Genomic DNA, 21,699 nt, shown 5'->3' on the forward strand with positions numbered 1-21,699 from the left:
AGTAAGCATTTAGTAGATTTCCTATCTATTTCACTCCTAAGGACACCATGACTAAGTAACCAATGTCATAAGTCCATATAAATCAGACTATTCTGATTACTGCTTTGACTATGCTGTCCATTATGGTAACCACACCCACCTTGTCTTTGGAGATTGAGTGCTGCCGCTTGGCACTACCACCACAGGGTCCAATCAGCCCCATTGTAGTTAGGTGTCTTGATTCAGTTAGGGCAGTTCCCACTGTCAAATCTCACTTACATAATATAGCAATCACAGCAGTCTTCAAGGATGCTTGGGCTCCCTTCACAAATTGGTTCCTCACGGTTGTGGTAAAAGGTGTGTCCTCTGGGAACTCTGTGTGGATCTGTGGGTCTAAATCCACTTTAACATGTCAATTTCCATAAGTTTTTGGATTCTTCTATAGTATACCAAGCAGGTCTGGCACTTCAGCTTGATTTAGTGTGGGCCACTGGGTAATCTGTTCTTCATTGAGCCAATCAAATAAACTATTAGATCCTTTTCTAACCTCTCGAGCTGAAACATTGAATGAAAAATCTGTGCTTAGTGGGCTATTAATAAACTCCGCTGACCCGACTTTATGTTCCTTGCACCATTATCCTACACCCTTAATAGCCATTCCCACACATCTTCCCCACATTTCTGTTTGTACATATTAGGTACACATCCATGTTTTAGGTATTTGTTAGAGCAGCATCCCACTCCTGGTACCAAATTATGTCCTAGTTATCTAATGCTGCTATCACAGAAATACTACAAGTGGATGGCTTTAACAAACAGAAGTTTATTCTCTCACAGTCTAGGAGGCTAGAAGTCCAAATTCAGATACTAGTTCCAGGGCAAGGCTTTCTCTCTCTGTCAGCTCTGGGGAAAGGTACTTGTCATCAATCTTTACCTTGTCTAGGAGTGTCTCAGCTCAGAGAGCTCAAGTCCAAAAATATGCTGTACTCCCGGCTCTGCTTTCTTGGTGGTAGTAGGTCCCACTGTCTCTCTGCTTGTTTCTCTCTTTTAAATCTCAGAAGAGATTGATTTAAGATACAACTTAAACTTGTAGATTGAGTCTTGCCTCATTAACATAACTGCCTCTAATCCTGACTCATTAACATCATAGAGGTAGGATCTACAACACATAGGAAAATCACATCAGATGACAAAATGGTGGACAGTCACACAATACTGGGAATCATGGCCTAGACAAGTTGCCACATATTTTGGGGGTAGACGATTAAATCCATGACATTCCATTCTTTGGCCCCCCAAATTCACATCCTTGACACATGTAAAAGATATTCATGCCATCATATCACAGCAAAAATCTTAAATCAACTCCAAATCCAGAATCCAAAAATTCCTCTTCATCTGTAATATCTAGAATACAAGCTATCTGCTTCCAAAGCACAATAGTGGAATAGGCACAAGGTAGACGTTTCTATTAAAACAGCAGAAATTGGAGGGAAAGAAGAGATAACAGGCACCAAATAAGTCAGCAGAACACGTTACATTAGCCCTCATGACTTGAAAATAATCCTCTCTTCTCTGAGACCATTTACACAATGGCCCTGCCCTCCAGACTCTAGGTATTGGCCACAGTGTCTGGATTCAGATTGGAGGTCCCTTATCCATGGGCTTCAGCTTCACCTTCCAGGTCCATTGTCCTAGTCCATCTGAGGGTGACTCCACCCTTTGAGACTCCAGAGGCCGTGGCCCTATCCTTTGAGACCGGCAGCTCTGCTTTCTGTGCTCCTTGTCTCTTCAGTTTCTGCTTCCTGGTTCCTTGGCCTCTCTGCCCCTCAGGCCTCACCACCTGCATCTGCCCTGCTGGAGCAAATGTTTCAAAGCTCTTTAGCTCCACCGATAAGTGCCTAGAGGCACCCTACTCTGCTAGGAAGCCTACTGCCAATGGCACTCAGCTCTCTCGCTCCATGGGTTGGCTCCAGCACTGTCTTGTTCTGGTCTCCTGATTCTGCCGCTGCCATTTTTCTGCTGCTGCTTCTCGCTGTCTGCACCATCTCCAGTGTAACAGCTCAGCTTTCCCCGTTTCCTTCTGGGACCTCACTAGAATTGTCTTTGATGTCCATAATTCCACCAACAGTCTCTTCAAGGCAACCTAGGCTTTTACTATTAGGCATTTAAAACTCTTCCAGCTTCTATCCATTCACAGTTTCAAAACTTCTTCCACATTTTAGGTATCTGTTAGAGCAACACCCACTACTAGTACCACATTCTGCCTTAGTTATCTAATGCTGCTATAATAGAAATACTACAGGCAGATGGCTTTGGCAAACAGAAGTTTATTCTCTCAGTCTAAGAGGCTAGAAGTCCGAATTCAGGGTACCAGCTCCAGTGGGAGGCTCTCTCTCTGTCGGCTCTGGGGAAGGTCCTTGTCATCAATCTCCACCTTGTCGAGGAGCGTCTCAGCTCAGGGACCTCAAGTCCAAAGAATACTCTCTACTCCCAGCTCTGCTTTCTTGGTGATAGGAGGTTTCTCTGTCTCTCTGCTTACTTCTCTCTTTTTTATCTAAAAAGAGATTGACTTAAGACACAACTTAATCTTGCAGATTGAGTCCTGCCTCATTAACATAACAGCCTCTAATCCTGCCTCATTAACATCATAGAGTTAGGATCTACAACACATAGGAAATTACATCAGATGACAAATGGTGGACAATCACACAATACTGGAAATCATGGCCTAGCCAAGTAGACACACATTTTTGGGAGACGCAATTCAATCCATGACAGTGTGTATTTACCATATTTTCATACAATTCACACCAAATATTGAGCAGGAATATTTCTGATGGAGCCAAATGATTCCTCAAACCAAATACCTATTTTTAAATATTTTCAGGAAGTTGAAATTTGGCTACCTATAGCTCTGCTAAAAGCAGTTAGACTAAAATGTAGAAATGTAAAGACAAGAAGAAAAAGGATGTGATAGAGGAATGAGAAAAGGAAGAAGGACTTGTGGTTAAATAAGAAGTTAAAATGTGTTTGTGAAGGAGCAGTGTGTGTGGTGATCAAGAGCCCAGATCTGGAGCCATTAAGAACCCAGACCCAAACCCTTGTCCTTCAGCATACATACTAGTGGCGTGATCATCAGTGGATTGCTTAACTTCTCTCTGCCTCTATTTTCCAACTGCAAAATGGGGCTGATGATAATACTTGCCCCACAGGGTTGCTGAAAGAATTACATGCATCGAGTCTTATTAAGCCTTTTGAACTACACAAGGTAAGGCCTCAAAAAGAGATAGATAGCTATTAGCCATTTCCTTTTAAACAAGTCAGTTGTCTTGAAGTTTGCTTTTGATTTGAGGCCAGTAAGCCAAAACCCAGGCCTGGCATCAATAGATATCAGCTTGAGCAAAGTGGGCTCTGGGAGTGGTAGAAGGTAAACAAAGGTTGTGTGAGCCACATACAATGCCTCCTACAACCCAGTTAAAAAAAAAAAACACCAAGCCCATTGCCCCTGAGATGATTTCAAGTCATAGCCCTGCAGGGTTTCCAAGGAGTGGCTGATAAATTGGAACTGCCAACCTTTTGGTTAGCAGCTATAGCTCTTAACAACTGTGCCATAACCTGGTATATGTGTCTAAATAGAATCCTGGGCTGGATGGGCCCAGATTCTGACCCAGTGTATGAAATCCTATATTCATTACTTTGGCATTTTCTGGTTGGTAAGGACTTTGATTTTATATTTGAAACTTTTAAGTTTACCTTTTAAAAATGGATCTTTTGTGTTCTTACCTGCTGATGGAACTGTGTGATACAGAGTGCTTCTAGAAAGTATTGTTTTTATTGAAATTACCTATTTATGTTTTGGTCTCTGTCCACTAAATTTCAAGATGATGGTGATTTTAAAGTAAATTTCTACCAGTAGTGTAGACCCAAAGGTCCAATCCGGAGGGTCCAGGGTGGGGGTTGGGGGGGGAGAGGAAGTGGAAGAGAGGAGACTGGCATCACTTTTTTTTCCCCAGATGTCCTGAAAGGTAAACGTTCCCCCCTTAAGCATTTAGAGCAAGATTTACTCTGGGATCATAGACGGTGTTTGCCTTCACCAGTAGGAAGCTGCTAACCAAGGGGTCGGCAGTTCAAATCCACCAGGCGCTCCTTGGAAACTCTATGGGGCAGTTCTACTCTGTCATATAGGGTCGCTATGAGTTGGAATCCACTCGACGGCACTGGGTTAGTAGGAGTTTGTCGCTTTAAGGCAAAAACCAGGAAGTTAAAAGAGGATGGGGTGGTGCAGGAAGGAGGGAAAACCGGACAGCTCAGTCTGCAGAGGGCGTAGCTGAGAGTGCTGGCAACCTCAGCTGATAAATAAGAGATGTCGTAGGATTAATTTTTTCTGCCCAACACAGGTTACGCCCACATTTTATTCTCAGGTGAGGAGAAAGAGTAAGCGCCGCTGAGTGGGCAGTTTTGGCTGTTTGCAGTTGCTGTTTGCAGCCAGTTGCTTTATCCTCCTTTGAAAGCAGCCAGAAGTTCAGCGCAGCTTCCAGATCGCTGCTGGAGAATCAGCCGGGTGCTGCGGGAAAGGCAGTGAGGTAGGGTACCGCAGCTGAGCATTCGCAGCTGTGGGTTGGCAGGCGCAGGCCTCCTTCATCCACCGCCCGTAGCAATTCCCTAGCTTTAGTAGAACAGCTGACTCGTCGGCACCTAACAACAACAGCAATACAGCAGCAGAAACTGGTGTATCCAGAGACATCTCCTGTAGCAGTTATTTGGATGCCATAGCCGAGGTCTTCCTCCAGAGGTGGTAATTGATGTATAGTTACTGTCTTTTTTTTTTTTTCCATCCTTTCTTTAGGACAAGTGGCATTGACCCAGCCCACTGAAGATCTCCAGAGACCATGTCCAAGAAAAGAATTGCTGTGATTGGGGCAGGGTCGAGTGGACTGACTTCTATCAAGTGCTGCCTGGAAGAAGGTTTGGAGCCTGTCTGCTTTGAAGGGACAGATGACATTGGAGGGCTCTGGAGGTTCCAGGTAAACCTCCTGTTCCCTTAATACTTGGCGCACTCCCTGAGACTAGGTCCATGAGACTTTTTATCTAGTGTCATGGAATGCAGTGGGCTTGATAGTGATTAAACCTGCTAGAATTCCATCTTGGTCTGGCTCCCCCTTTTCTTTCTTGCCACAGCCACAAGGATTCGGACCTCTCTTCTCTGCGGCCATCACCTCAAGTTCCCTGTGGTTCCTCTTTCCCTAGGCTGGCTGCAAACAGCCACAGGCGTCACTTGTTTTTCCTTTTCCGTTGCTTCTGAAATTGACACAGAGACCATTTTCATTGGAAGGGTTTTGCTGCTATTCAGAAAAGGGAAACATGCTGGGAGTAACCATAATAAAAAAAAAAAAAAAACATAATAAACAGAAAATACAGAGTGGTTAGAACAATTAGGATGGTTGCTCCCGGTCTGTATTAATACGTAAGTGGGCTAGAATTACCTGCGTACAACCCCTCCTGGGTATCCCTGTTTTTAATCCTCTCTTAGCTTTTTATTTTGTCTTATTTCAACCCTGGTTTGCTTTAGGTGGCTCTCTGAAAATCCTACATCCTTAAATGAAATAAAAAATCTGTCTGCCTTGTTGGCTTTGAACATTTCCTTCCCTTGAGAAACTGGTGATTCAAAGTCCTGTCTTCGATAGAAGGCAAAGGGCACCTGCAGCTGGGTTTCTTGTCCTTGCATATACAACCCTAGGTATCTGAGGGGAATTCGTTCCAGGAACCCCCTTGGATACCAAAATCCAAAGATGCTCAAGCCCCTTATATAAAATGGTGTAGTATTTGCATATAATCTATGCACATTCTCCCATATACCGTAAATCATCTCTAGGTTACTTATAATACCTAAAACCAAAACCCATTGCTGTCGAGTCAATTCTGACTCATACCGACCCTATAGGACAGAGTAGAACTGCCCCATAGGGTTTCCAAGGAGCGCCTGGTGGATTCGAGCTACCGACCTTTTGGTTATCAGCCATAGTTCTTAACCACTACACCACCAGGGTTTCCTTATAATACCTAATACAATGTAAATACTGTGTGAATAGTTGTTATACTGTATTGTTTAAGGAATCATGACAATAAAAAATGTATTTTTTTTTCCTGGAAAAGTTTTGATCCACAGTTGGTTGAACACAGAACCTGCGGAAACAGAGGGCCGACTATACTAAGTTTTAAATTTGAATTCTTTTAATATGCTGTCTAGCCCTGCAGGTTTTCACTAACAGTTCTAAGATATCATTCACTTAAATGACAATTAAACTCATTTAAATGCCAAAGAATATTAACCACCTCCTTATCTCCAAATTGACATGCATTGGGTTTCACTTTCAGGCCAGCTTTCTGAACCAGTAGTGAGTGGTATGGATGTGCCCCAGATGTGTTTCATATTTCATAAAAACTAACAAAGCATTGGCCAGTTACTTAAAAGTGCTTTACAGCATTCATTACTCAAACAGGAGTACAGTTCTTCTGCAATGACAGATTTCCTCTTCTCTCTGTCTCTAAGTGCTACGGCAGCTAACCAAAGGGTTGGCAGTTTGAATACCGCCAGGTGCTCTGTGGAAACTCTACAGGGCAGTTCTACTCTGTCCTATAGGGTCGCTATGAGTCAGAATCAACTCGACGGCACTGCGTTTGGTTTTTGTTCTGTCTTTGGGGACTAACTCTATTTGACAATATTTCTTATCCAGATCTAGAGGGAGCACCCCCATCTCAGGAGAGTGCCAAGCCTCTGCCATAATGAGTCCTATGCACAGGCTGAAAATCTTGTTGATTCATTTTTTAGTTATCAACAGAAAAATTCTACTGTTTTCTGTGATGAAATCCAATCACGACATAAAGTAGAAGTTACGAGCACAGTCTGGGTTCAAATCCTGTTTCTATCACCTACAAGCAGTGTTGTTGTTAGGTGTTGTTGAGTCGTTTTTGACTCATAGGGACCCCATGTCAGAGTAGAAAACCCATAGGGTTTTCTTGGCTGTAATTTTTATGGAAGCAGATCACTACACTAGGTCCTCCTCGGGGGGGGAACCACCAGGTGAGTTCGAACCACCAACTTTTTGGTTAGCACTTAACCGTGTTTGCCACGAGGGCTCCTTACTAGCAGTGTGCCCTTGGGCAAATCGTTAAGCTTTTCTGTACTTCTATTTCTTCATTTTTAAAAAGGGAATAATAATAGTACCCACGTATAGAGGGTCGCTACGGGTCAAAATCGACTTGACAACAATGGGTGTTTTTTTGGTATAGAGTTATTGGCGGGATTAAATGAAGGAATAAATATGCCAATCACTTATAACAGTGCCAGGTACAGAGGACATGTCAGTAATTATTCAGCTTGCCTGGAGTGGGACCCAAGCATTGGTAGTTCTGGTGTCACAGCCAAGTTTGGCAATTACTGAACAGGCGAAATCAGTTAAGTGTGGAAGGAGATTGGGAGGGTGTCTACCATCCCACCTGATTATCAGGTGCCTGATTTTTATCTCCAGAATGGTTTAAACTTGTTCCCTGTTAAAGAACTAACTTGGAAATTTTTTAGTTATCCTTTTGTCAAAATTTCAACACTTTTGTCTTAGTTTTCTAATGCTGCTATAACAGAAATAGCGTAAGTGCATGACTTCAACAAACAGAAATGTATTCTCTCACAGCCCAGGAGGCTAGAAGTCCGAATTCAGAGTGCCAGCTCCTGGAGAAAGCTTTCTCTCTCTGTTGGTTCTGGGGGAAGGTCCTTGTCATCAATCTCCCCCTGGCCTAGTGACTTCTCAGAGAAGGGACCCTGGGTCCAAAGGATGTGCTCCACTCTGGGTACTTCTTTTCTTTGTGGCATGAGGTCGCTTTCCTCTTCTCCATTCTTTCTTTTATACCTCAAAAGAGATTGACTCAAAACACAACCTAATCCTTTAGACTGAGTTCTGCTTCATAACAAAACTGCCTCTAATCCTGCCTCATTAACATCATAGACGTAGGATTTACAACACCTAGGATAATCATATCAGATCACAAAATGGTAGGCAACCACAGAGTACTAGGAATCATGGCTTAGCAAAGTTGACACACATTTTGGGGGGACACAATTCAATCCATGACATTCCATCCTTGGCCCCTCAAAATTCATGTCCTTGCCACATGTAAAACACATTCACCCCATCATATCATCTCAAAAGTCTTAAACCAACTGCAAGTCCAATATCTCATCTTCTCAAAATTTCCCTTCATCTGTGAAATCTAGAATACAAGTTATCTGCTTCCAAAGTACAATGGTGCAACAGACACAAGCTAGATATTTCTATTACAAATGGAGAAATTGGAGGAAAAGAGGGGATAACTGGCACTCAACTGGTCAGTCAAACACATTACATTAGCCCTCAAGGCTTGAAAATAATCCTCTGTTCTCTGAGACCATTTAGGCAATGACCCTGCTCTCCAGACTCTAGGTGTTGGCCACACTCTCCAGAATCTGGGTAGAAGCCCCTCGGCCATGGGTTTCAGCTTTGCCTTCCAAGCCCCCTGGGATAGGAATCAGCTCCCCTGCATTTGGGCAGCCCCATTCTCCTAGTCCATCTGAGTGGCAGGAAGATCCTTGTCATCAGTCTTCCCCTGATCCAGGAGCTTCTCAGCAAAGGAACCCCAGTTCCAAAGGACATGTTCTGCTCCTGGTGCTTCTTTCTTGGTGGCATGAGGTCCCTCTCCTCTCTGCTGGATTCTCTCTTTTATACCTAAAAAGAGATTGACTCAAAATAAAACCTAATCCTGTAGATTGAGTCCTACATCATTAACATAACTGCCTGTAATCCTGCCTCATTAGGTTCCGATTTATAATACATAGAATAATCACATCAGATCACAAAATGGTGAATAGCCACACAATACTGGGAATCATGGCCTAGCTAATTGGACACACATTTTGGGTGGACACAATTCAATACATAACAACCTTATAAACTGCTTCATTGAAAATGAATCAACTGTATTTCAACAAAACTTTCCGACTTCTATTAAGAAAGGCCACAACTGTGTGGTTCACCATTATATATCTATAGCCAAGTACGATGCCTGGAAAATAGTGTTGTGTTGTTATTAGGTGCCACTTAGTTGCTTCCGACTCATAGCAACCCTGTGTACAACAAAACTAAACACTGCCTTGTCCTGCGCCATCCTCATGATCGTTGCTAGAGCCCATCGTTGCAGCCACTGTGTCAATCTATCTCATTGAGGGTCTTCCTGTCTTTCACTGACCGTCTATTTTACCAACCATGATGTACTTCTCTAGGGATTGGCCCCTCCTGACAACATGTCCAAAGTACGTGAGATGAAGACTCACCATCCTCACTTCTAAGAAGCATTCTGGCTATACTTCCTCCAAGACAGATTTGTTTGTTCTTCTGGCAGTCCGTGATATGTTCAATATTCTTCGCCAACACCATAATTCAATGGCATCAATTGTTCTTTGGTCTCCCTTATTTATCGTCCAGCTATCACATGCATAGGAGATGACTGAAAATACCAAGGCTTGGGTCAGGCACACTTTAGTCCTCAAAGTGACATCTTTGCTTTTTAGCACTTTAAAGAGGTGTTTTGCAGCAGATTTGCCCAATGCAATACGACATTTGATTTCTTGACAGCTGCTTCCGTGGATGTTGATTGTAAATCCAGGTAAAATGAAATCTTTGACAACTTCAATCTTTTCTCTGTATATCATGCTGTTGCTTATTGGTCTAGTTGTGAGGATTTTTGTTTTCTTTATGTTGAGGTGTAATCCATACTGAAAGCTGTAATCTTTGGTCTTCCTCAGTAAGTTCTTCAAGTCCTCTTAGCTTTGAGCAAGCAAGGTTGTATCATTTGCATATCACAGGTTGTTGATGAGTTTTCCACCAATCCTGATGCCACGTTCTTCTTCATATAGTCCGGCTTCTCAGACTGTTTGCTCAGCATACAGATTGAATAAGTATGGTGAAAGGATACTGTTCTGAAGCACACCTTTCCTGATTTTAAACCACACAGTATCCCCTGGTTCTGTTCGAACGACTGCCTCTTTGTCTATGCGCAGGTTCCTCGTGAGTACGTACCCAATATATCTGTGTTTAGTAAATAAATAAATTCCCAAGGAGCAGACTATCTTCAGTAGCTGCTTGGATGTGTATGGAGCTAGAGACTCATTCTCACATTTTCCGCAGTACATAGTTATAGGGCCTGAGGTATTATAAGCCTCCATTAATTGCTGGCTAAGCACATATCATTACTTGTTTAATTGGGGTTTTTCCCTATCTGGCACCTGGTCTCAGCTACTCCCTTGCTTGTTATTTGGAGTTCTTCTCTTTCTCTGTGAACTCTCCTGTAATTTATTGTGCATTTCATATATAAACTGGGCCCAGCCACTTTCAGTTCCACCACTGCCCCCAGGTGTGCAAGAAGACACTGTGACTCTAGGGGTTCCATTTTCTCTTTCTTGTTATAGGTCCCAGGAATTCAGTATGTTTTCTTTTCTTCTCAGATAACACCGCTTCTATTTTCCTACCTCTATCACTCTTTTTTATCACTCTTTCAAGGAGCCGTAGTGGTACAATGGTTAAGCACTCGACTGCTAACTGAAAGGTTTGTGTTTCAAACCCGCCACCCCCTCTGTGGGGGAAAAACCTGGCAACCTGCTTTTCTAAAGATTGCAGCCTAGGAGATCCTATGTGGCAGTTCTTCTCTGTCCTACAGGGTTCCGACTCAACAGCACACAACAAGAACATTCTTCTTTCTCTCGCCAACCTGCCAAACACGATTCACCACTTGCTGCCTTCTTGCTATTGCTGAGTAGTTTCTAGTTCTCAGATATTAATTTCGATCAGTTTTTATACTTGATATTATCACTAACATTACACCAGACCACTGATTTTCGTACTGCAAAATGACTTTATCAACTAAATAGCTTGAAAAAAGGTGAAGTCCCTTATGAAATGCTGAGGATTTAATAGGTATTTAATGCTGGGAAATAATTTTTAGTAGTCTTTAGTCAAACTGAATTTTAAAAATCCTGAAAGCATATGAAAGCCGTGCCTCCCAAACTTCATGTGCATGTGAGTCACCTAGAGATTTTGCAAAAGGGGCACATTCTGACGCGTTAATCAGGGGTGGCTCCGAGATTCTGCATGTTTACCAAGTCCCCAGGGGATGATGATGATCTGACACTACATTTTGAAAAGTGAAGTTCTAAAGTGTATATAAAATTTAAAAAGACATCACACAGACACAGTGTAAAATATGATGTATCTATGTTAATTTTAAATACCAAGTAATAAACACCTTAGATGAATGGATTTTATAAAATCCTTAAATTTCATCACTCAAAAAAGAAAAGCAAAAAAGTAATAAGACAACGGAATGGATGCAAAAATACTTAAAAGAGGGTTATTACAGAGCCCTGGTGGTGCAGTAGTGAGGTGTTAGACTGCTAACCAAAAGGTCGGCAGTTTGAATCCACCAGCTGCTCCTTGGAAACACTATGAGGCAGTTCTACTCTGTCTTTTGGGGTTGCTTTATGAGTCAGAATCGACTCGATGGCAATGGGTTTTTTGTTTTTCAGTTTTTTTTTTTTTTTTTGGTATAGTGCAGTAGGAGCCCTGGTGGTGTAATGGTTAAGCATTTGGCTACCAAGTAAGGGAAGATTGCAGTTTGAACCCATCTAGCGGTATATTCGGAGAAAAGACCTGGTGATCTGCTCCCATAAAGTCAGAGCCTAGGAAACCCTATGGGGCAGTTTTACTCTGTCCCGTAGGGTCACTATGAGTCAAAATTGACTTGACAGCACACAACAACAATTAACAGAGCAGTGGTTCTTAGATGTGGCTGCACGTTGAGGAATCACCTGGGGAACTTTAAAAAATACTGATGTCAGTCCATCCATAAAGTTCTGATTTTATTGGCCTAGTGTGCCAATAAAACTTTACAGGTATTTCTAATGTACAGCCAAGGTTGAGGACCTTTGGCCCACAGCTTCTACCACAGTTTTCCCAGGTGAAAAATAAATATGACCTTGCACCCTTAAGAGAAAGTCCATACAGGATTGTAAAAGACCAACAACTCGGAGTTGCCCTTGAATGTTATGTAAATTTGTCCTCACTTTGAAATGACTGAACCAACAAATTCTTCATCACAATCATCTTCACCTGCTGCACATGTGCAGCTTTTAAATCACTGAAAAGGCTTTGAGCCTTTTCTTGCACTGAACCAAAACCCAAACCGACCGTTGCCATCTAGTGGCCCCATCCTGCAGGCACTACTGAAAAGCCACCCCACACTCTAAACGGGAGTTGGTCATTTGCAATCACAGGAAGAAAGCATCTGGTTTCTCACCGTTAAGTATGATGCTAGCTGTAGATCTTCTGTAGACTTTTTTAATCAAATTGAAGACTTTCACTCTATTTCTAGTTTTCTGAGGGTTTTTATTGTGGGTGTTGTATAAGCATTTTAACAAAACTGAAAGGAAAAAAGAAAAATAATCCTGCCTCTTTAATAAGTCAACTGGTTTTCCTTTTTTTCATACTTCAAAAGAGCTCCATTTAATAGGGGAGATATACAATGTATAATTACATAAACATGGATAGATGTGGGTACCTAACTACCTGAAGGCATACATAATGATAGAATATGAATTTAATTTTGTAATGTTGCTTTTTCACTCACTTCTAGGTCATTTTAAATGGTACTACATAGACTTCAAAAATCAGTTTTTGATGTCTCCATATTTGTTCATTAATTCATTTCAAAGCATTTATGATCTGTTATCTATCAGGTACTGTATTTCTCCATGGGAGAAAGATGTGGCAGTCTGCTTCTGTAAAGATTACAGCCTGGGAAACCCTATGGGGCAGTTCTACTCTGTCCTACGGGGTCGCTATGTATCGGAATCAACTTGATAGCAACAGTTTTTTTTTGTTTTTTGTTTTTACTGTATTCCTGATGGAGATACAAAGAAAGGACCTAACTAATCATAGAAACAAATGCATAATAATATAATGTGTTTAAGTTGCATTTATGGCAATGTGAGCAGAAAGTTTTGGGAACTTGGAGAATGGATGGGGCGTCTGAGTCTCTGGGGAGGACAGGAAAGTCTTCTCCAAGAAGTAGCATTTGATCTGAGTCTTACATGATAAATAGGAATTTTTCAGATGAAAAGGGGATGGACAAGTCAGGCACAGGAAATATGTGCAAAAGTTTAAATTTGTGCAAGAGCTTAGAATGTTTTGGGAAGAATTTAGTGACTCAGAAACTTGGATTCACTGAAGAAAGCAGTAAAAGGAGATTAAAAATGTGGATTGGGCTAGATTTTGAGATATCCTGCATGTCAAGATAAGGAATTTAGTTTTCCAGGTAGAATCAGTATAAACCATCAGGCAGTAGAATGACAGGATCTGCTTTGTATTTAATAGGATACCTATGAAGTGGTGTGGAAGATAAATTCTGCATCATTCATATACCACAACTTACTAAGTCACTCCCCAACTTTGGGGGCCTTTTAAGTTGTTTCTAATTAGTTGTTATCTTAAATAATACAAAATTGAATACCTTTATGCATTTGAATTTTATATTATTTTGCAATTTTCTTTAGAACAAATGATCAGGACTGATATATATATACGTATGTATGTATATATGTGTATAAAACTCTGAAATAAATTTTGATGTGTATCATTACTTTGTTGTGCTTTATGTAAAATGTGTTGTTAGTTGCTGTTGAGTCAGTTCTGACTCATAGCGACCCTATGCACAACAGAACCAAACACTGCCCAGTCCTGCACCATCCTTACAATCATTGTTATGCTTGAGCCCATTGTTGCAGCCACTGTATCAATCCACCTTGTTGAGGGCCTTCCTTTTTTCCACTGACCCTGTAGTTTACCAAGCATGATGTCCTTCTCCAGGGACTGATCCCTCCTGACAACATGTCCAAAGTATGTAAGAAGCAGTCTCGCCATTCTTGCTTCTAAGCAGCATTCTGGTTGTACTTCTTCCAAGACAGATCTGTTTGTTCTTTTTGCAGTCCGTGGTATACTCAATATTCTTCGCCAACATCACAATTCAAAGGTGACAATTCTTCGGTCTTCCTTATTCATTGTGCAGCTTTCACATGCATATGATGCAACTGAAAACACCATGGCCTGGGTCAGGCGCACCTTAGTCTTCAAGGTGACATCTTTGCTTTTCAACACTTTAAAAAGGTCCTTTGCAGCAGATTTGCCCATTGCAACGGGTCTTTTGATTTCTTGACTGCTATTTCCATGGGTGTTGATTGTGGATCCAAGTAAAATGAAATCCTTGATAACTTCAATATTTTCTCTGTTCTCTGTGATGCTGGAAGCTATGCCACCGGTATTCAGATACCACCAGGGTCACCTATGGAGGACAGGTTTCAGCCGAGCTTCCAGACTAAGACAGACTAGGAAGAAGGACCTGGCAGTATACTTCTGAAAAGAATTAGCCAGTGAAAACCTTATGAATGTAAAATGTACTTCTTCCTATATATATCTTTCTCAATACAATTCAACAAACATCTATTAAATATTTACTAAATACTGTTTATTATTTTAGATGTTATGGGAAAAACCAAATCCAGTTGGAGAAACATTTTAGAGGTCTTTGAATCCTAAGCTCCTGTATATGAACATATTCTATTAGAAAATGGAGCAAAATCAGTGACAGCAGTGCCCTCAGAAAAATATGTAGGTTGGAACAGGCAGGATGGATTAGATGAAGAGACTTGAAAGGGAACATGTGAAAGCATTGTTAGCCAAAGGAAATGTGATCTTGGAGTTTGGGGCAGAGGCAGGGACAGGAGATATGGAAATGATCGGTTAAGGATTCCTAGACTGAAATGGAAACCCTGGTGGTGTAGTAGTTAAGTGCTACAGCTGCTAACCAAAATGTCAGCAGTTTGAATCCACCAGGCACTCCTTGGAAACTCTATGAGGCAATTCTGCTCTGTCCTATAGGGTCACTATGAGTCGGAATTGACTTGACAGCAGTGGGTTTGATTTTTGGGGGTTTTTTTAGATTGAAATATTCTCCAATAAACATGAGAGGAACACCATCCAGAATGTGGATAAAGCCGACAAACACTCTCCTTTGTGGACAGTTAATGTTTGATAATATCCAATGATCCGATCAGTATCTGTTCATTTCTGGAAGGGAAAGGGGGATCGAATTGGTTAAGGTGATTTCCCATCATCAGAACAATTTTCCCAAAATCCAATAGACTCAAAAACTTATCATTTGTGACATCTCAGTGACAAAATAATAGGCTTGATGGATATTGCATTCTTTTTTATGTGATCACCAAAACAACCCCTTCAGTTAGTTATTGAGACATTTCTGAGGATCAAAATTTTGGTGTAGGGGGGAGGACACTGAATTAGAGATTAATCTCATCTATAGCAATGGTCCTCAGCTTTTACTTGCCTCTGAATCTCTTGGGGATTTTGCTAAAAATGCATATTCTGATTCAATAAGAGTGGGGTGGGGCCTGAGATTCTGCATTTTTAACCCCTGCTGCTGGTCCACAGATGGTACTTCGGGTAGCAAGGGCTTAGAGCAGAGGCTCTCGAGTTTCAGTGTAATTTGTTGAGCATTTAGCTTGTTTCCTTTCTATATTATAAATAAGGCTATAATTAACATCCTTTAATGTAAACCTTTGTTTCTTTAACATAAATGTCTTTAGTATAATTTCCTAGAAGTAAATTAATGATTGAAGGGCTAAGTAAGTTTCAAGGGTTTTCATATATATTGCAATATTCTCTCCAGAAAACATTGTACCAGCTTATACTTTTTCTAGTAGAAACACCCATTTACCTCATTTTTACTAATACTGAGTACTAGTCTTTAAAATATTTTATATATTTAATTATATAGTAATATATGTTTATACTATATATTAAATATTTTATATTCAAATTATATGTACTTTGTCATTATAATGTATTTTATAACTATAATATACACATTATATCATATAATAAATTATGCACATTTAAATATACTTAAAGACTTACTTAGCTAGGCAGTTCTCACTTGGAGTCTCATGTGGTTGCACTCAGACGACAACTGGGCCTGGACATCTGATATGGCCCCTTTGCTCACATGTGTGGAACTCAGCTGGCATAGCTAGAATTCCCGGAGGTTGGCCACATCTCTTTCTGTCCTAAACATTCTCTCCATGTGTCTAATTTAGGCTTCCTCACAGTGTACCAGTCTCAGGGTGGTTGGATTTCTTACACAGTTGCTGACTTCATCACAATAAGTTTTCCAAGAGACCCAGAAGTTACAAAGCTACTTATGACTTAATCTTGGAAGCCATGCAGGATCACTTCAACTGCATGCCGTTGGTCCAAACCAAGTGACAAAGTCAACTCAGCTTCAAGGGGAAGGGACTATACAAGGTATAAATACTGGGAATATAGTTCATGGACCCCTGGTGGCACAGTGGTTAAAGTGCCTGGCTGCTAACAAAAAGGTCAGTGGTTCAAATCTACCAGCTGGTTTGCAGGAGAAAGATGTAGCACTCTGCTTCCATAAAGATTTACAGCCTCAGAAACCCTATGCAGCAGTTTTATTCTATCCTATAGGGTCACTATGAGTTGGAATTGACTTCGATGGCAGTGGGTATGGCTCATATCCAACACTCTGTGTGTGTGTGTGTGTGTGCGTAGTTTGTTTTAATTGCATTTCTTTCAAAATACTTTTTCAAATGTTTATTGACTATTTGTAAACCATGAAATTGATTCTGAAATTGTTATGAATGCTTCTTATTTACTGCAGGAGAATCCTGAAGAAGGAAGGGCCAGTATTTACAAATCAGTGATCATCAATACTTCTAAGGAGATGATGTGCTTCAGCGACTATCTCATCCCAGATCATTATCCCAACTTCATGCACAACTCCCACGTCCTGGAGTACTTCAGGCTGTACGCGAAAGAGTTTGACCTTCTAAAGTATATTCGATTCAAGGTAGGGAATTTTGTGGATTTCTTTGTGTTTTAAGTTGTTTGTCAAAAATAAATAAATAATGTGCTTTCATTTGCAAGTGCTTGCATTGAAAGATTGACTTGATATTCTATGTATCTATCCTACCCAGACAAAAACTCTACTCTTTGTCCCCTCTGTGTCTGAAAAATGTTCCTGGAAAAGTCTTTCTTCCATACCCACCAGAATGCTTTAGCTGTTTTCATTTTACACAATTTGATTGTAATAAAACATGAGATGAAGGGAAGTTTTTTCCCTATTATAGAGAGAATTTTAAAACTTTCTGGCCCCACTACTTGTCTGCTACTGTCAAGCTATTTTCTACTTTCCCAAAGTGCTTTCCAATGCATTATTTTATATGATCACCACAACAACCCAGTGAAGTACTTTCTGGAAGTCACTGAGGAAGCAAGTAAGTTAACTCTGGTGTAAGGGAAGAACATTGAACTGGGGAACAAGGGCCTGAGTTCTGGCCCTTGCTCTGCTACTAATTAACTTGCGACCTCGGATAAGTAAGTTACTCAACTTTTATTTGTCTTGCCTTGTTTGTAAAACCAGATGACTGTACTAGATCATTTCAGTCGCTCCTTCCTGCCCAACAGTCTCCTGTGGTTTTTCTATAGTTCTTAACCATGGTCATAAAAGGGCAGATATTTATGACAACTAGTAAAAAGTCCAAATCTGCCTTCAGATCATTCTGCCTTCTGTTGTTTCAACAATAACAAAATGGTAGTATCCAGTGAGAATTTCCAAGGTTAGTCATTTACCACACAGTATTGTTTCTCTTCACTTGTTTAAGCAACACTTATGAACAAGTTTATGTATCATAGTAACCAGTGTTGATGCAGAGATTTAAAAAAAAACAAAAAACCGGTAAGCATAGGCTAGTTGGGGAAACAGAAGAATAAAGAGACACAGTGTAACAAGTGCCATAGAAATCTATATATATGGTATCTCAAAGGAGAGATTCTTAACCATTGGGCCATGAGGTATCAGGCACCAGGAAATTCTTAGAGGAGGTGGTATGCATGCTAAAGGGGCAGTGAAACCAAAAAACCAAACCCACTACCGTTGAGTGAATTCTGACTCAGCGACCCTATAGGACAAAGTAGAACTGCCCCATAGGGTTTCTAAGGAGTGACTGGCGGATTCAAACTGGTGACCCTCTGGTTAGCAGCCAAGCTCTTAACCACTGTGCCACCAGGGCTCCAAAGGGAGAGTAAGATGAGTAGAAGCCTGCTAAATGAAGCAAGAATAAGGAGTGTTCCAGGCAGAGGCACCAGCCTATGTAAAACAAGAATATTATAGAGAGGAACTGTAAGTAGTGCAGGGACGGGTATCTCTATTAGTCCACGAAGCTATTATGGTCATAGGGCCCTACAACCACATAGGAGCATATTCTTGGTGTTTCCTTAGACTAAGTAAAGTAAATCTTATTATCTTTTTTTTTAAAGCTAAAGATTACACCACTGACTCTCCCATCTCACAGCCTTTTTATAGTTATTTGCAAAATAGGTATTTAGGAAAGCCAAAGAGTAGTTTGTTTACATAAAATAGAAGACACTGAATTTTTTTTTTTTTTTTTGCTCCACCTGGCAATGGGATCCTATAGCTCGATTACATGTTTAAGGCTAGCCAGTGAGAACAGGACTTGGGATAAGAAGGCATCAGAGGGTCCCAGGATGTCTGGTGGAGGAGGAGGGGTGTTAGTGCATGGAATGTCATAAAAGCACAGGAGAAGCCCAGGCTTTATTCAGGTGTCACAGTACCCTAGGGCATGGGCCACAAAACAGGAGCAGAGGTCCCTGGGAGGCACAAATGGTTTGCATTCAATTACTAAGCTAAAAAGATTGGTGGTTTGAACTAACCTAACAGCATCATTGTAATAAAGGGTTAGTGATCTGTTTCCGTAAACAAAACCCTTTGGAGCAGTTTTCCTGTATAACACATGGGGTCGCCATAAGTTGGAATTGACTTGATAGCAATGAGTTTTAGAAGCAGAGCAGATGCGAGCAGCCACCTAAGATACAACTATTGGTCTCTGCTTGTCAGGAGCAAAAGAAAAAGAAGGATACCAAAGTCTAAGAGAAGAAACTAGTCTACAGGGCTAATAGCCTACATGAGCCACAGCCTCATCTACCCTGAGACCAGAAGAACTAGATAGTGCCTGGCTACCACTATCAACGGTTGTGATCAAGGCCATAATAAATGGACCCTGATAGAAACAGAGAAATACACTGAGCAGAACTAAAGTTCTTAAAAAGTCCAGACTAGTTGGACCAGTTGAGACTAGAGGACTCCCTAAGACTATCACACTGAGATAATCTTTAAACCTTGAACCACAACTATCCCCCGAGGTCATCTTTTGAATAACAGATTGGGACACAAAAATAAAGGACATCATACATGAGTACAGTGCTCCATTACAAAACCATCTATAAGAGATCAAAAGGCCAACAATTACAGTAAAGCAAAGATGAGAAGATAAGGAGGGAGGCAGGGAAACTAGAGTACTGGAAACAGAACAACCCGAACACAATTAAAGAGAATGTTGACACATTGTGAAAAGTGTAACTAATGTCACTGAACAACTTGTGTAGAAATTGTCAGATGGGAACCTAATTTGCTGGGTAAACTGTCACCAAAAACACAATAAAATATTATTTAAAAGAAGTAAAAGAGAATGCCGCATTAGCCTGACAAATGTATTTTACTTAGCCCGCCTGATAAAAGTTTTCTCACTCTGACTGAAGCAAAGAAAAAAATTCTTATTTTTGGAGTATGAAGATCAAATATACCTGGATGACCCTACTACGTAGCAGTGCCAGTGATCTCAGCCATTTGTGTAATAATACTCTGTAAGGAGAGCCATGTCAGGGAAGGTGTCCACTGTATAGGCTAAACTTACAGACCTCTATGGCTATTATTTCTCTTTCAGACCACTGTGTGCACTGTGAGGAAGAGGCCTGATTTCCCTACTTCAGGCCAATGGGATGTGGTCACTAAGTCTGAAGGGAAAGAGGAGGTAAACATCTTTGATGGAGTCATGGTTTGCACTGGCCATCACACCAATGCTCACCTACCACTGGAAAGCTTCCCTGGTGAGTAAGCTGCCAAGAAGGAAGACCTTTGAATCATGCCTGTGACCTGACCCCTGAGGAATGAGAGTATTGCGGTCTCAGTGATCCTAACCTCAGGATGAAATATGCTTAATTCTGTATGTGTCCCTGGTGTTTGGGTAACTTGAATTACTGGTATTTGAGGGTAGAGATAATGGTACTTTGGGAGATTAGAGGAAAATTAGTTTTTCTCAGGATCAAAAGAAAAAACGTGGACTTGTTGGTCAACATTATGTTGAATGGAGAATTTTTTAACAATCTAGGAAACAAATAGAAATGTTGGGTTTCTAAGGGAGATATGAAAACTTGAAGAAAGAATTTAATTACAGTCTTTGTCTTGGTTTGTCATTTTGGAGATGTATATATACACATATATGTGTGTGTGTGTATATATAATACATATGTATATATACATATATGCACATAAATACTGTGCATATATTGATCACCCTAATTGGAATGAGAATATGTATTTAAAGGAATGAAAGGATGAGAGGTTCTGTGATAGTTTGAATTTGTGAGTCTGTAAGTCCACAGACGTCTTCCTTCAGTCAACCAATTCTTTTTGGTACAGTGACTCTGTGTATTCCTGCCATCTTCTTCTGATGCTTCTTGCATTGTTTAGTATTTTGCCCATAGAATCCTTCGATATTGCAACCGAAGACTTGAATTTTTTCTTCAGTTCTTTCAGCTTGAGAAATGCTGAGCACATTCTTCCCTTTTGGTTTTCTAACTCCAGTTCTTTGCACAGTTCATTATAATTCTTTGTCTTCTCGAGCCACATTTTGAAACCTTCCATTCGGCTCTTTTACTTTATCATTTCTTCCATTTGCTTTAGCTACTCTACGTTCAAAAGCAAGTTTCAGAATTTCCTCTCACATGCATTTTGGTCTTTTCTTTCTTTCCTGTCTTTTTAATAACTTTTTGTTGTTGTTCTTTAGATGAAGGTTTACAGAGCAAATTAGTTTCTCATTAAACAATTAATATACATGTTGTTTTGTGACATTGGTTGCCACCCCCATAACATGTCAACACTCTCCCTTTCTCTACCTTGGGTTCCTTGTTATCAGCTTTTCTGTCCCCTTCTGCCTTCTTGTCCTTGCCCCTTGGCTGGTGCACCCATTTAGTCTCATTTTGTTTTATGGACCTGTCTGATCTTTGGCTGAAGGGTGAACCTCAGGAGTCACTTCAGTACTGAGTTAAAAGAGTGTCCAGGCCATGGTTTAAGGGGACTTCTAAGTCAATTGGTAAAATAATTCTATTATGAAAACATTCTGCATCCCACTTTAAGATGTGGCGTCTGGGGTCTTAAATGCTAACAAGCGGCCATCTAAGATGCATCAATTGGTCTCAACCCACCTGGAGCAAAAGAGAATGAAGAACACCAAGGTCACACGACAACTAAGAGCCCAAGAGACAGAAAGGGCCACATGAACTAGAGACCTACATCATCCTGAGACCAGAAGAACTAGTTGGTTCCCGGCCACAATCGATGACTGCCCTGACAGGGAGCACAACAGAGAACCCCTGACGGAGCAGGAGATCAGTGGGATGCAGA

The 21,699-nt window shown here is 40.9% G+C and overlaps 1 protein-coding gene across 3 annotated transcripts in view; it reads left to right on the forward strand.

Annotated features, from left to right (window-relative positions):
* FMO5 (flavin containing dimethylaniline monoxygenase 5) overlaps positions 1 to 21,699 on the forward strand; it is a 76,796-nt gene that overhangs the window by 32,463 nt on the left and 22,634 nt on the right. Inside the window, exons 1-4 of one of the 3 annotated variants that reach the window (XM_010601310.3) lie at positions 4,276 to 4,403; positions 4,829 to 5,006; positions 16,819 to 17,007; positions 19,961 to 20,123. In XM_010601310.3, the coding sequence (XP_010599612.1) occupies positions 4,872 to 5,006; positions 16,819 to 17,007; positions 19,961 to 20,123 (487 nt within the window). In that variant the 5' untranslated portion in view covers positions 4,276 to 4,403; positions 4,829 to 4,871. The other 2 variants (XM_010601311.3, XM_003421951.4) reach the window with 2 other exon arrangements.

This window comes from Loxodonta africana, chromosome 3 (genome assembly GCF_030014295.1).
Source record: "Loxodonta africana isolate mLoxAfr1 chromosome 3, mLoxAfr1.hap2, whole genome shotgun sequence".
Lineage (NCBI taxonomy): Eukaryota > Metazoa > Chordata > Mammalia > Proboscidea > Elephantidae > Loxodonta > Loxodonta africana.